This window comes from Camelus bactrianus, chromosome 33 (assembly GCF_048773025.1).
Source record: "Camelus bactrianus isolate YW-2024 breed Bactrian camel chromosome 33, ASM4877302v1, whole genome shotgun sequence".
Lineage (NCBI taxonomy): Eukaryota > Metazoa > Chordata > Mammalia > Artiodactyla > Camelidae > Camelus > Camelus bactrianus.
Genome location: NC_133571.1, coordinates 5,124,747 through 5,139,209, shown reverse-complemented (window position 1 = coordinate 5,139,209; position 14,463 = coordinate 5,124,747). Strand labels below are relative to the sequence as shown.

General features: G+C 35.9%; 1 protein-coding gene across 8 annotated transcripts in view; it reads left to right on the top strand.

Annotated features, from left to right (window-relative positions):
• Positions 1 to 14,463, top strand: part of LOC105068463 (CWF19 like cell cycle control factor 2) — a 234,241-nt gene that overhangs the window by 188,404 nt on the left and 31,374 nt on the right. For all 8 annotated transcript variants that reach the window (XM_074356909.1, XM_074356905.1, XM_074356904.1 and 5 more), the window contains 2 exons: positions 4,624 to 4,740; positions 6,589 to 6,726. In XM_074356909.1, coding sequence (XP_074213010.1) covers positions 4,624 to 4,740; positions 6,589 to 6,726 — 255 coding nt within the window. The remainder of the gene's footprint in view (positions 1 to 4,623; positions 4,741 to 6,588; positions 6,727 to 14,463) is intronic.

The following is a 14,463-nucleotide window of genomic DNA, read 5'->3' as shown; positions in this document are numbered from 1 at the left end:
GAGTAGTATTCCATTATATATACCATCTATTGATGGATACTTAAATTGTGTTCATATCTTGGTTATTGTAAATAATGCTGCTGTGAACATTAGGGTGCAAGAATCTTTTTAAGTTTGTGTTTTCATTTTCTTCAGATAGATACCCAGGAGTGGAATTGCTGGATCATATGGTAATTCTGCTTTTAGTTTTTGTGGAACCTCCATACTGTTTTCCACAGTGACTGCACCAGTTTCCATTCCCATCAGCAGTGTGCAGGGTTCCCTTTTCTCCAGATCCTCGCAGTGTTTGTTATTTGTGGTCTTTTTGAGGACAGCCATCCTGACAGGTGTGAGGTGGTGTCTCACTGTGGTTTAATCGGCATTTCTCTGATGTATAGTGATGCTGAGCACCTTTCCAGACAGACCTAGCCCAGTCCTGGAAGCAACCACTTTTAGTTCTCAGGTTTTTCTTCTGGCTTTTACTTTTATATTTCTAAACAAAGTTATCTCTTGATTCTGTACATAGACACTGCTAAGCAAAACTGTATAATGATATGTTTGTTTTATGTAAAAATGTTTGTTCTTAGTTGGTATTAATATTTGCTTCATTTTTATTGTTGTTTGCTTTATTTTCATGGCTGTATCTCCTCTCACTTCCAATGGTTTGCTAAAATGTATTCTAGTTCAGTCAATGAGGAAGCTGACCTCTGTTCAGGTTCTGTTGGCCTGCCCTCTGGACTGTAATGCTGTCTCTTGGTAGAAAGCTGTGGCAGTCCTAGGGCTTAGCTTGTTTCCTTTTCTCAGGGATCGCAGTTCACTGGCTGGTGTCCAATGTCTGAAAATGGTTGCTTGCCCTGTTGTCTAGTTTTTTTTTTTAACAGTGGTAGGTTATATCTTTTGTTTGTTTGTTTGTTATGACTATTATGGCCAGAAATGGAAGTCAGGCATTTTAACAAAATTAATGAACACTGGATCCCATCCTCTTACCCTGTTGTTACAACATGGATCTGTTTATAATGCATTTGTCCCTCAATGTCCAAGTGCGATTGGTTTCAGGACTCCCACATGTACCAAAATTTGAAGATCCTTAAGTCCCATATATAAAGGGTGTAGTACTTTACATATAATTTACTCTCATCCTCCTGTATACTTTAAAGCATCTGTAAATTACTTATGATATCTAATGCAATATACATGCTGTCTAAATAGTTGTAAATACAATGTAAATGCTATGTACATAATTGCCAGTGCAGCAAAGTCAAGTTTTGATTTTTAGAACTTACCCCCCCAATTTTTTTTTGAATACTTTGGTTCCATGGTTGGTTGAATCCGAGACCATGGAACCTAAGAATACAGAGGGCAAACTGTACTATCAGGCAATTGCACATTTTTATCTTGCTAGTACAAAGAATCATTAAATGATTTTTGAATTACGGTTATCCCTTGGTATCCACGTGGGACTGGTCCAGGACCTGCCCCAAATATTAAAATCTGGGTGTGCTCAAGTCCCATAGTCGTTCCTTTGCATCCTTGGGTTCCACATCAGCAGATTCAGCAACTATGGATTGTGTATTAAGTCTGTGATCTGCTGTTGGTCGAACCATGGATGCAGAACCATGGATATGGAGGGCCGACTGTACGTTTATTGAAAAGACTGCCTGGAGGTAGACCCATGCAATTAAAACCTGTGTTGTTCAAGGGGCAACTGTACTTGTATCAGCAGAAGCATAATATAGATCAAAGGTTGGCAGACTTTTTCTCTACAGACCAAACAGTGACTATTTTAGCCTTTGTGGCTCTCCAGTGTGTGTCACAACTACTTATGCGACAACAGCATGAAGCAGATGTAGCCAATACAGAAAAGAGTGAGCTTGGCTATATTCCAATGAAACTTTGTGGCCACTAAAATTAGAATTGTATATAATTTTCGTTTGTCATGAAACACTATTCCTTGCATTTTGCCCCAACTATTTGATAGTATATCAGTCATTCTTACCTTGTAGGCCAACCAAAAATAAGCAGCAGGCTGGATTTGGCCTGTGGGCCATAGTTTATTGACCCTGACATAGATTCTTAAATAAGCGCTGTATTCTGTGTTAATGTAGTAGCAAATATGGAACTTACTGCATATTTCTAGTCTTATCAGTATGTCTGTCTTGGCCACCCAAAGTAGGAAAATTTAGTGCCCTTGTATTGGCATGCCCGAGGAACAGAACGTAGAAAAGTAAGGAGAAGGGGAAAGTAGCAGGAACGGCTTTGGGAGTATAATTAGTCTGTCTGAGGAGGTACCAGCTTGTTAATTCTACTTGTCAGTCATTTATTAAGTACCCACTGGTTTTTTGATTTGTTTTTCACTCTGTGCCAAGTACTGTAGGTACCAAGTCGTGTACAGCTTGGTGTTTGACCTGGAAAAGAGGCAAAGACAGGATAACTGTAAACAGACAAATAGTTATTGAAAAGATTGTGGCCTAGCAGTACAAATATGCCTAAGATTATTTAGGAATTAAAATGTACAGAAAGTTTACAATAATTGTAAAGAGCTGGAAAAGAAGTAAATTTGAGGAAGGCCTTGGTCCTTGAATTTGAAGGCCTTGTACACTGTGTTACTTAAGGTTCCACTCTCCAGTAGAGTGTTTCTCTGACTGTGGTGTGGGATCAGAGTGAGTTTATTTTTCCTTTTAGTTTTCCAGTCTATCATGGAATAATAATTTTGTAAAATGCAATAAAAATTATAGAAAAATGAAATAGATACTATAAACTATAGGTCTAAATTCCTATGTAGATTGAACCAACATAAAATTACTCTAAGATTGCTAGAAAAGTTTTATAAATACTCAATTTTTGTACTTAATTCATCATGAGCTGTTAACAAATATTTCATGGCTGGTTGTTCTCAGACTGAGCGGGTCTGTGGGCCACACTTTATTTTTTTTTTCAGTTCTGATTCTGGTATTTACTTGCTGTGTGATCTTGATAAAATACATTTTCCGTGTTGAGTTTTGATCGATTTATTCATGGAATAGAGAAATTAGCATAGAGAACTTTAAGGGTATTGATCTAGGTGATGTGGGGTTTCTGTAAGTTTTTACATTTGTGTTCAACACAGTAATTTTCTTTGCAATATGAATGATAATTAGGTTTTGGGCTGGAAGGATGGAAACCAGGGAACCCTGGAAACATCAGCATTTGAAGGATAGCTCGAAATGGAAGAGAAAGTGAAATTGAATTTATACTGATAGTCATGTAGAGAATAGTTCTCCCACAGGGTATACGCTTATTGTAGGCAGGGACGACCTTTCTTTTAGTTACTATGTAAGGTCAGCACTTTAAAAAATACTGAATGAAAGAATGAATGGGTCAGAGTGGTAAGGCAGAACCAGGAAAGAATAGAGTATTTAAAAGTGGAATAAGAAGAGTTTCAGGCTAGGAATATAGTAAAGAGATCAAATGCTTTTAAATCAAAGGATGTAGCAGTTGATAAGTATCTATTAGATTTAGTAATTTGAAAATCCTTAGGGAGATCAGCTTAGCAGTATGATAAACTTGGAAGCCAGATTATTATGTGTTGCCGATCTCTGTTATCCGGTAAGAGAGTAGAGATACCCTTTAAAATATGATACTTCATTAATTAATGCTAATTGATTAATTAAAGAGAAGTAGTGGTGATAATTTTTACTATCCATTTAGTATTGTGTGTGAATGTAAGATCAATAATTGGTATGCATTTTTTTCTTCCATTTCAAGAGGGAACTAAATCTCTATTAAATGGGACTGAAATTGATTTTTAATAATTAATTCTGATTGGAGAAGTAAATTGAAATGTGAATAACTTGCTTGGTCTTGTTTCAAACTGATTTTTAATGAAGTAGTTATCTAATATTATTTATGTAATTCTTTATTAGAACCTTTTCAATAAAATTCTGTTTTCATCATAGAATAAAGTTTACTCTTATCCTGTACTGTACCAGGTGTATGTTTGACTAAAAGTTCATAGGAACAGTATTGTGCATTAAAAGTATGTGGGATATAACTTCTGAAGAGTCAGAGAAGTGAAAAGCATTCAAGGGCTGTTAATGGAAAGAATAGAAGTTGTGTGGGATATCATTATAATAGTTAACTTAACAAGTTTGTTCTGTCATCTAATTGCTTTCACATTTTAGTAGGATCTTTATAATGGAAGGTACATTCATTAAGCACATCTCCTGCATAAGTGATGGGCATCTCATACAATGCCTGTTTGAACATTGGTGCTTTGTCATCTTTTACTATTGCCTAGAAGAAAGCTATATTTGAATTTTGCTCCTATGATTGCTCTTTTATTATTATTAGTTTAAAAGATTTTTTTTTTATTTTAATGGAGGTACTTGGATATTGAACCCGGGACCTCGTGCATGCTAAGCATGCGCTCTACCACTTGAGTTATACCCTTCCGCTCTTGTAAAAAATAAAATAAACTTTGGATATTTTTTCCCACTGTTTCCCAGAAAAGATTATGGTGACTTTCTGATAATGAAAGTCTAGGAGACTTAAGATAATCCATAATATCATGTGAAAGCAGAATCGTTTTTATGTTTTTGGGTTAGAAATATAAGCATTCAGTACTCTTTTCAATAATTTCAGAAGTTACCTCTAATCTTTCCGTAGAATGAAGACAAGCAAGAAGTGGTCCTTGTCAGAACAGATCAGTCTGGAAGAGTGTGGCCGGTGACTACACCAGGAAAACATCTGGAATCCAAAGGAGGAAGAAGGAAGAGACAGATTGTATGTTTAACATACGTCTTTTGTTTATTAATTCAGAAATCCTTTCTTTCCCTTCGGGCTTTCTTTGCATCAGCAGCTGACCCTTGAACAACATGAATTTGAGTTGCACAGATGTGCTCACAGGACGGAATTTTGTCAGTGAGTTACATACTGTGGTGCTGCGCAGTCTGTGGTGGTTTGAATTTGTGGTTGTTGAGCAGTAGATGTGGGGGACTGGCTCTGAATTTACACTCAGATTTTCAACTGCATGGGGGTCAGTGCCCCGAATCTCTGCATTGTTCAAAGGTCAACTATATTTCAGAATATTTTCTGAAATGTAGCTTTAGCATAAAACATTAGAAAGTAGTAAGTAATGTTACTACTTTTATTCTTAGTTACATCCCTTTGCCTTTTACAAAATGAAATCTAATTCAACTACAGTTTTCAAATAATTGTGAACATTGAATATTTAAGGCAATTTTAATTTTAGCATCTATTTCTTTGATGTTGTTTCTAGCTTTTTTTTTTTGTTTCCACATGCTTACCGTAGCTCTTAGGGGAAACCTTGGTGTCACAGACCTAGCACATCTGTGCTAGGAAATTTGAGACTTGGTGATGGGGTATCCGTATACAGCAATGTCTTAATTATGTAGTTGCTGTGATCCTTTATAAACCTAATTTTCTTTTCCATCTTCCAGCTGCAGTAGTTAGTTTTTAGCACTACCTTGAGGCTCTTAAAATGGCAAAAACAACATACTGAGTTTTCCCAAGTTAGGTTTTTTGTTTTAAATTTGCAAGATCATACAAGCGGTAATTGGGTTCACAGAAGATTTGTTCATTTAGAATTTTTCTGTCAAGTGTTTATTATCTGCCTGTTGAGTGCCTGTGCTGTTAGGGATGGTAATTGATTTGTTCAGCAAATAGAAGTGGGGTAGATACCTCTTCTAATGAAATGGGAGGTCTTAGGGGTTTGGAGGGGAGATGGGGCAGGGGAACAGTAAAGGTCTGGGCTGTATGAGATGACAGAGCTGGCTGGGGAGTCACAGCTGCACTGCCAGATGGCGTTGAGTGCTCTTTTTGAATTGCTTACTACTGAGTAATCTAGGTATAAGAGTAAAGAGGATAGACACATTAATTCAGGAATGAGGTTTGCTTTTTGAGTGTAATGAAAGGATAAGAGGGCCAGAGAGGTGCCTGGAGCCAGGGAGTGACTGAAGTCATGGAATGTGAGATTTAAGCTAGTGAAGACAGGAACAGTGATGTTGGGAAAAAATATTGGGAACATGGTTCCGAAGATCACAAAGAAATGAAGGGCAAGTTTTATCTGGATAAGGGAATGTGAGAACAGTGTTGGGGAGACTTGCTTTGGAAGGAAATAAATATTGTTCACATGTAGATATGGAAGCAACTGATAGGAAAACCCAGGATTGATTTAGATGAGAATCAGAACATCAATTTCGTTTCTGATAGAGCTGTCTGAAGTTGATTTGCTAATACTTCACTTCTGTTTTTGATATGTTTACCCGACCTCTGGATACCTGCTGTATTTCCTCCCCAGTGGCAGGGAATTCTTCCACAAAGAGGGAACGAGCAGAGAAGAGAAGAAGGCATAAAGCAGTTTTGCCCCAAAACTCGGAAATCAGATACTGTCATGCCGGGGAAGAGAAGGGTAAAGGGGGAGAAGAGGTGGGGAGTGTTACTCTAATGGAAATTCTCCACGTGGAAGCAGAAAGAATAGGGACAAACTGGAAAGAAAGATTGTGATACATAGTGGGGTCTTTACATTTAATATCAGATTTATAGGTAATTCATTAAAATACTTCGGAGACTCATGTTTTCACTAAACTGATAATGTTCATTTTGTTGTAGGCTTCAACCCACGAGGAAAAAGAAAGGGTCAGATACTTTCATGATGATGATAATCTAAGCCTAAATGATTTAGTCAAGAACGAAAAGATGGGAACAGCAGAAAATCAAAACAAACTTTTTATGAGAATGGCATCTAAGGTAAGATATATTCCTAGAATACTTCTGAATTTTGAGAAGCTGGTTGTTATTCAGTCTTCAATGATCTACTTTTCAAAGAGAGCTGGGTTGTTTTTTTTTTTTCTGATTGTGATTTGTTTTATTAAATTAAATCCTTTGTAAAACATACTGGAAACATGCATTTTGAAATTGATTTAATTGGGCAGTATATTTTGGGGATTTAGTTTTTTTAGAAATAAGAACCTTGGTTTATTATTTTTGTAAATGTATTCCATGAAAATGTTAATTATATATTTGGCCTACCATTTAAAGAAAACATTGGGGCCAGACTTTAATGTTGACAACATGCTGCTAGGTAGGTTACCAGTCTGTTTTGTCTCGATGTTCCTCTGGTTCTTCATATTATGCCATCAGGTGTACATTTGGAGTAATATTCTATAGGTTATAGAGAAGGCATCTGGGGTAATCTCTGGTCTATTTATATGAAAGTTTAATAATTTTTGAAGATGTATATCAATATTTCACAGTAGAAGGACAAAGTTTTACTTCAAATAGCATCCTTGCTGCGAAGCCCTTCCATCGCAGTTCCTTTCAAGCACTACCATTAACATTTTTTATGAAAAAGACATATTTAAACTTAGCTCTATAACAGGGTTTGACCCCACTGGAAAAATTCAGCTCACTGCCTATATTTACAAATAAAATTGTATTGGACAACTATGTACTTCCATTTACATGTCGTCCAAGGCTGTCTCCACTTTATAACTGCCGAGCTGACAGACTTTATAGCCTACAAAGCTGAAAATATTTGCTGTCTGGCGCTTTACAGAAAAATTGCACGTCTTTGATTATGACACCATTGGTTACTTTTTGTTGGTGGGAATTTGAACCCAGGTATCCGAAGGACAGAAGGGAGCCTTTTTACTGAATACCGTTTAGACTTTTAGTTGTATTACACAAAACAGACTAAGCCAAAAACTATAACTGGAGACAAAAAGGGGTCATTATGTAATGATAAAAGAGTCAATTCATCAAAAGGAAATAGTGATTGTAAACATATATGCACCTAATATCCTAGCACCTAAGTATATTGGGCAAATACTAACAGGTCTGGAGAGAGCGATAGACAATAACATGGTAAAACTAGAGGACTTCCATCCTCCACTTCATCTGTGGACACATCATCCAGATAGAAAGGCAATAAGGAAACAATGGTCTGCAACTACACTTCAGTCCACGTGGACCTAGTAGATACATACAGGACATTTCATCCAACAGAAACATAGAGTATGTATTTTTCTCAAGTGCACATGGAACCTTCTCCAGGATAGATCATATGTTAGGTCACAAGATAAGCCTTAATTAAGCAACATGCTCCTGAACACCCAGTAGACCACAGATGGTCCCACCCTGATTTCTTTTTTCTTTCTTTTTCTCTTGCCTGATTTCATGAAGATTTTCCTTGTAGTTCCAGTTGTACAAGTCTCCTGCCAGGGCTCTGTAGGTATTCTGTGGGAATCTTTCCACATGTAGATACATTTTTGATGTTCATAGGAGAGGGTGAGCTCCATGTCCTTCCATCCCGCCATCTTGAAGCCCCTCTTACAACAGAGATTTTTGACATACAAAATAACATTCCAGTTTTATACAGTGACATATTTTGGATTAAATAGTCAAATGAAGTTATCCTTATTAAAATACATTTATAAAATGTCTGCTAGTATAGACAGGAGGCACTCAATAAATGTTTTTTCCTCTACATTTTTACACTATTCATAAATAAATAGTTAACTGTTTTAAAAATATGCTTTAGATATTACCTAATATTTTTTGGCAGAAATCAGACAGAATTGATAGCAGTAAGTAAACCTACAAACTGGACAAACTTTTGAGTGTACAACTGATGCATATAAAATCCAGATTTTTGAAAAAAGTATTGATTGACCAATTTATGTACTGTCAAATTTGCTGTAGTTAAACTTTTGACAAGGGTGTTGTTTTTATTCAAAGAAATTATTTTCTTTTTATTATTTAGTGGACTGTTAATTTGGTTGTAACAGCTAAAGAAATGCAGTAAGTGCCATTCCATTTCCCTTTTTGCAGTCAATTGTTTTAACTTTTTCATGTCTTTTTTGGTTTTTTTTTTTTTTGGCTGAAGATTAATTTGTGTGTGATAGCAGAAGGTAGAATCTTGACTTGAATCATATTAGATCATTTCTCATAGAAAAAGAAAAACTTTTAAGAAAATACATGAAGTCATGCCAGTCCCTACCTATATGCCAGTAGAGCTAATGGCCTTGCGGGTTACTATAGAAATGCTGATTTGACATTGTAATTTTTGTACAACATAGCATTGTAGCAACTTGTTTTGTATCTGTAACAATTAAAGTCATCTCTGCTAAAAATTTGAAGTACTAGAAGCTCATCGAAACAGTGTTGGGAGTGTTGACGTTTCTTTTAGTAGTGTTCTTAATCCCTTCACTCCTTTTTTTTTTTCCCCCACACTATTTTGTACTTTATTTTTCAAGTACCGTCTTTCTACCTTTCATCTCTTTTTCTTGTCTTTTTGAATTAGCTATGAGTTTCAGTATGACACTGAACAGGAGTTGTAAGAAAGGGTATTTTTGCCTGGTTCTCGATTTTAGGAGGCAAGTATCTAGTTCTCATTATTAAGTATTATGTTATCTGTAAGTTTTTTGTAGATGTTTATTATCAAGTTGGAAAAGTTTCTCTTTATTAATTGTTGGCTGAAGATATATCCCAGAAATGCAAGATTGGTTAGCTTCCAAAATCAATTAATGTTATACATCATCTCAATAGACTGTAAAACAAGGTCCACACGATCATTGCAGTAGGTACAGTAAAAGCATTTATAAAATCCAACACCATTCATGATAAACATTCTTGCCCTTCACTCTTGAAAGTTTATGAACTAACATAGCCGTTACTGCATTTTTAGAGATAGTAGTATCATTGGTGTAGAGTTCAGATGTGTTAAGTATTTTCATGAAGAGACCATGAAAGCTCATTACTCTGTGCTGCTTCTTTTATTAGGTGAAAGGAATTAGTCTAGGATAGAGGTTGGTAAACTTTTTCTGTAAAGGAAAGATAGTAAATATTTTCAATTTTCTGTTGTGAAGGAACTCTACTACTGTGCTACAAAAGCAGTTGTAGGCAATATGTAAATTAATGGGTATGGCTATAGTCCCACAGAACTTCATTTACAAACATGGCCTGATTTGGGCTGTGGTCTGTGGTTTGTCAATCCCTGGTGTGGGATATCTATATGATACATATTTTCATGGCAGTTATCTTTGAGTTTAGGTTCTTTCCTTACTAAGGACAGTGGATCTTAAAAGGCTCTGGGGTAAGTAAACAGGAATAGTTGATATAGATCAAGATCCTTTTGTTTCTTCAATTAACACATTGTTAAATGATCACCTTCAGTGTGTGCGGTGTGCTGTGGGCACATAAGGAAGGCATGATCCTTGCCTTTAAGCAGTTTGTAGCCTAGTGAGAAAAAAGCATTCAATAAATAATTTGAAAAATAAACATAGTAATTAAGGATATGCAAATTATTGTGAAAGACAAGTGGAAAGTCTTTTGAGAGCAACACCAGTTGTCCCAACCTGAACTGGGGAGACAGGAAGCGTTTTAGGTGGGCTAGCCACTCTGATGGTACTTCTAGTCAGTACTCGGTTCTGCCCTGTTGATTATTTATTATTGTTGTATTGTTTATTAATGTCTGTCCTTTTTTAAAAATTCTGAAATTCAGAGTATTTTCTTTCTAGTTGTATTTTAGCATTAAATCTTTGATAGCATCTCTTTTTTTAACTGAGTTAAGAAAGGTATGCCAAATATAAACTTGATTATATTTTTGTATTTGGATAGAGGAATTATGGTTTTTGGCTTTGTAATACTTTCTGTACTTAAACTTTTTTTTCTGAATGTTTACTACATAATTAATGAAAAAAGGGAACAATAAGAATATCCTGACAAAGATTTGTACATCTATTATCGTGCTGCGTATATGTGTCTTAGAATATAGACCACAGTGTGTTCTGATTTCTTAGAAGATAATAAGTGTATAGTTCTTTTTGGAAGTTTCTTCCTTTGAAATCATAGAACTAAAGAATATTCCATTACAGGAAGGGAATTTACTAATCTTGCTTAACCTTCCACATTTTACTGATGAGGAAACTAAAACTCTAAGAGGATTAAATGGCTTATGCAAGGCTTAATATCTTTTCTAAATTTCCGTAGCTAATCAGTCGCAAAAGCTGCACTAGAAGCCTCAACTTTTAACTTAGTCCAGCTTTTTTCATTAAACAGCATTGCCTTGTGGATTCTCAGGTTAGTGGATAGTTGTTGACTGTTGCCTAAATTTGTACAATTTTCATGTGTTATTTATTGGTATTTGAGAGTAAGTACTTTGCTTTTTCTTAAAATACGTTCTGTTAACTCCAACATTCTTTAAATACAAACTCTTCCAATTAAAATTTAAGACGTCAGTGTTTCCTTGGCAATGTAAACTTAGGCACATCTTCATGAGATCTATGTAAATCTTTCCTCAATTTTGTTAGCACCATAGACAGTAATTTTATTTTTTTGTACTGATAGTGCATGAAAAAAATGAACTGGAGGGGAGAAAATGGAAGGTACAAGAGAAGAATAGGAAGCGAAAGACTCAAAGTAATTAGGGCCTTACCTTAAATTGTTAAAAAAAAAAAAGATTTTATTGTCTAATAAAAGATGCTTGTCCTTCTATTGATAGTTTTATTTTTTCTGAGTTTGTGACTGTTAAGACTTGCTATATTTTCTGATGGAAGTAGTCTTTAAAATCCATATATTTCCATAATACACACTAGAGCCTAAATCCTTCATTTTTTTAATTTTTAGTAAACTGTAATATTAATACATCTTGAGAGATTAAGTGACATACCTTTCTTAACGGCGTGATTAGAAGAAGGTAAGGAATGTTGAAATTGTCACCTCTTTGGTTTGTTTCAGTTCTCATGGTAGCCATTTCCATTTCACAGGCTTTGATGTGGGGAGAGTTTGCTCTGGATTGAAAGGCTAATTCAAGAGTGTGAAATCATGTATATTTTCCTGTGACATCCTCTATGGAAAATTTGATATTTGAGTGTCTTAAAAAGATAGAAGTGATATTTTGCTTTTCCATGGAACTGAATGAAATGAATTTTGCTTTAGTTTTTTCATTTTCTAAAAGATGTAGGCTTGAATCCAGTCCAAAATGCTTAAGAAAACAGTTTTTGTTTTTCTCAACATCACTTAGGGGTGGGAACACCTGAAAAGTAATTTACTTACCATTCTTTAGTTTAGATCTCATTTCTTTCTTTTTTTGTTATAAAATATACATGAGATAAAATTTAAGACTGTAATCATTTAAAAAATGTGTGATTCAGTGACATTAAGTGCATTCACAGTGTTGTGCAGCCATCACCACTGTTCATTTCCAAAAGTGTTTCATTATCCCAAACGGAAACTCTGTAACCATGCAACAGTAACTCCCTGTCCCACTGCTGTATCTCCCTTAGCCCCTGGTAAGCTGTATTCTGTTACTGTCTCCATGAATTTGCCTATTCTAGGTACTTTATATAAGTGGGATCATACAGTATTTGTCTTTTTGTGTCTGAGTTATTTCACTTAGTGTACTGTTTTCAGGGTTCATCCATGCTGTGGCATGTGTCAGAATCTCGTTTGTTAAGGCCAGGTAACAAACACCCCACTGTGTATCACTTTATAGAAATTCATTCATCTCCTGATGGCAGTTTGGATTGTTTTCACCTGTTGACTCTTGTGAATAGTGCTGCCGTGAACAGTGGTGTACAAGTATCTTCTTAAGTCCACGCTTACAATTTTCCTGAGTATTTGTCTAGATGTAGAATTACTGGATCGTATGGTAATTCTTTGTTTGACTCTCTGCAGAACCACCAAACTGTCCTCCACAGTGACTGCACCATTTTACATTACCGCGAGCAATGCACGAGGTTTCCAATTTCTTCATATTCTTACCAGTACTTATTTTCTGGTTTGTTTTGTTTTGTTCTTTTCTTTTTGACGGCAGCTGTCCTAATGGACGTGCATTGGTGTCTCAATGTGGTCAGATCCTGATTCTTGACCATGGTGAGATTTTTTTAACAAGTATAGGCAGTTCTCTCAGATTTTGACCTGTTAAGCTTAAAATGGCTGGTAATTGAGTATACTGGTTCAATAGTTTAACTATTCATTTTTATTTTTTAAAGAAAAAGTCCAGAATTGTATGAAATTTATATTTTATCAGCTAATTCATCTTTCTCCAACAAATTTGAGGGCTTGATGTTTGAAGGGTTGTTTTACAGTTTTGATCAAAATTTTCATTAAATAATTGTCATAAAACTTGAAATACTTTTGTGAAAATTAGAATGCAGTCTGTTTTTCCTTGTTGATAATCCCTATATAATAATACAATACTAATTAAATACATTTGTTGCAAACCATTGTTTTTTCAAAATTATGCTTTTGGTTTTCATAGAGTTTTTCTGAGTATCTGATTTTTTATAAGATGGCAGTTTATTATAGTTCAGGTTCTTGTTTTAATTTAAACATCAAAATGGAAAACAAATTAGCTTTCATGGTTAGAAGACATTTAACATTTTTGTATGCTGAGTATTTAGGCTATTAATTCACTAACATTGGAAATTCCAGCCTTGAATTTCAAAACTATTTGCTTGATTACTCAGAATCTAAGTAATAATTGAATTTAACTCCCCAGTTTATGTGGGTGGTGGTTATCATTAATGAATACAAAGTAACTGTACTCCCTGCAATCATGTAATCATAATTCCTTTGGAACAGGGTTCCTCAGCCTTGACATGACTGCCGGTTTAGGCTGGCTAGCTCTTTGTTTTAGGAGGATTGTTTGTTTATTGTAGTGTTTAGCGGCATTCCTGGCCTCTACCCAGTAGATGCCGGTAGCATCTATGCCTGCCACGCTGTGACAACCAAAAATGTCTCAGACATTGCCAAGTGTCCCCTCGTAAGAGAAGTTGCCCCTGGTTGAGAACTCTGCTCTGGGAGGATCCAGAAGAGAATAGTAACTACTGGTTTTTGAGGACTTGTCAGGCTCTGTACATACACTGATGCTTATAATTACCTGGCAGCACTGATATTATTAACCTCATTTAATAAACAAAAAGTGCTGCTCAGAGATACTCAGTAGCTTGCCTGTGGTTCCTGAACCCAGTTCATTTTCAGTTTTGCCTTTATCAGTACAAGGACTACTATCTACCTTGGTCAGAAAGCTAGTCGTCCTAAGCGCGACCTTTCTCTCCCTCATTTTGCACATCAGATCTGTCAGCCTGTCGTGTCCTCCCACTACTGACTAGTCTGCTTTGCTTCATTCCCATTGCCGACATCGTTCTAGCCCGGACCATGAGGATGCGTCCTAACTGCTCTGCTGGCATTCCTTCTTAGCTTCTTCCAGTTCTTAGCTACTTTATGAAGGCCGAGTTATTTTGTTTTTCCCCCAAATGTGTATCTGATCCTTTGGCCACTATGTGACAACATTTCAAATGGCATTTGGTCGCTGGTAGGTTAAATACCAGATTCTTTAACATGGCCTAACGCGGCTTTGAAGGCCTAGTCCCTCCCTCTCCAGCCTCATCTCAGATCTCACTCTCTTGCTTTGCTTCCTCCGTTCCAGCTATGACGGCTTCCGTTCCGTTCACCCCCTCAGATGTGCTGTGCTTTCTGCCA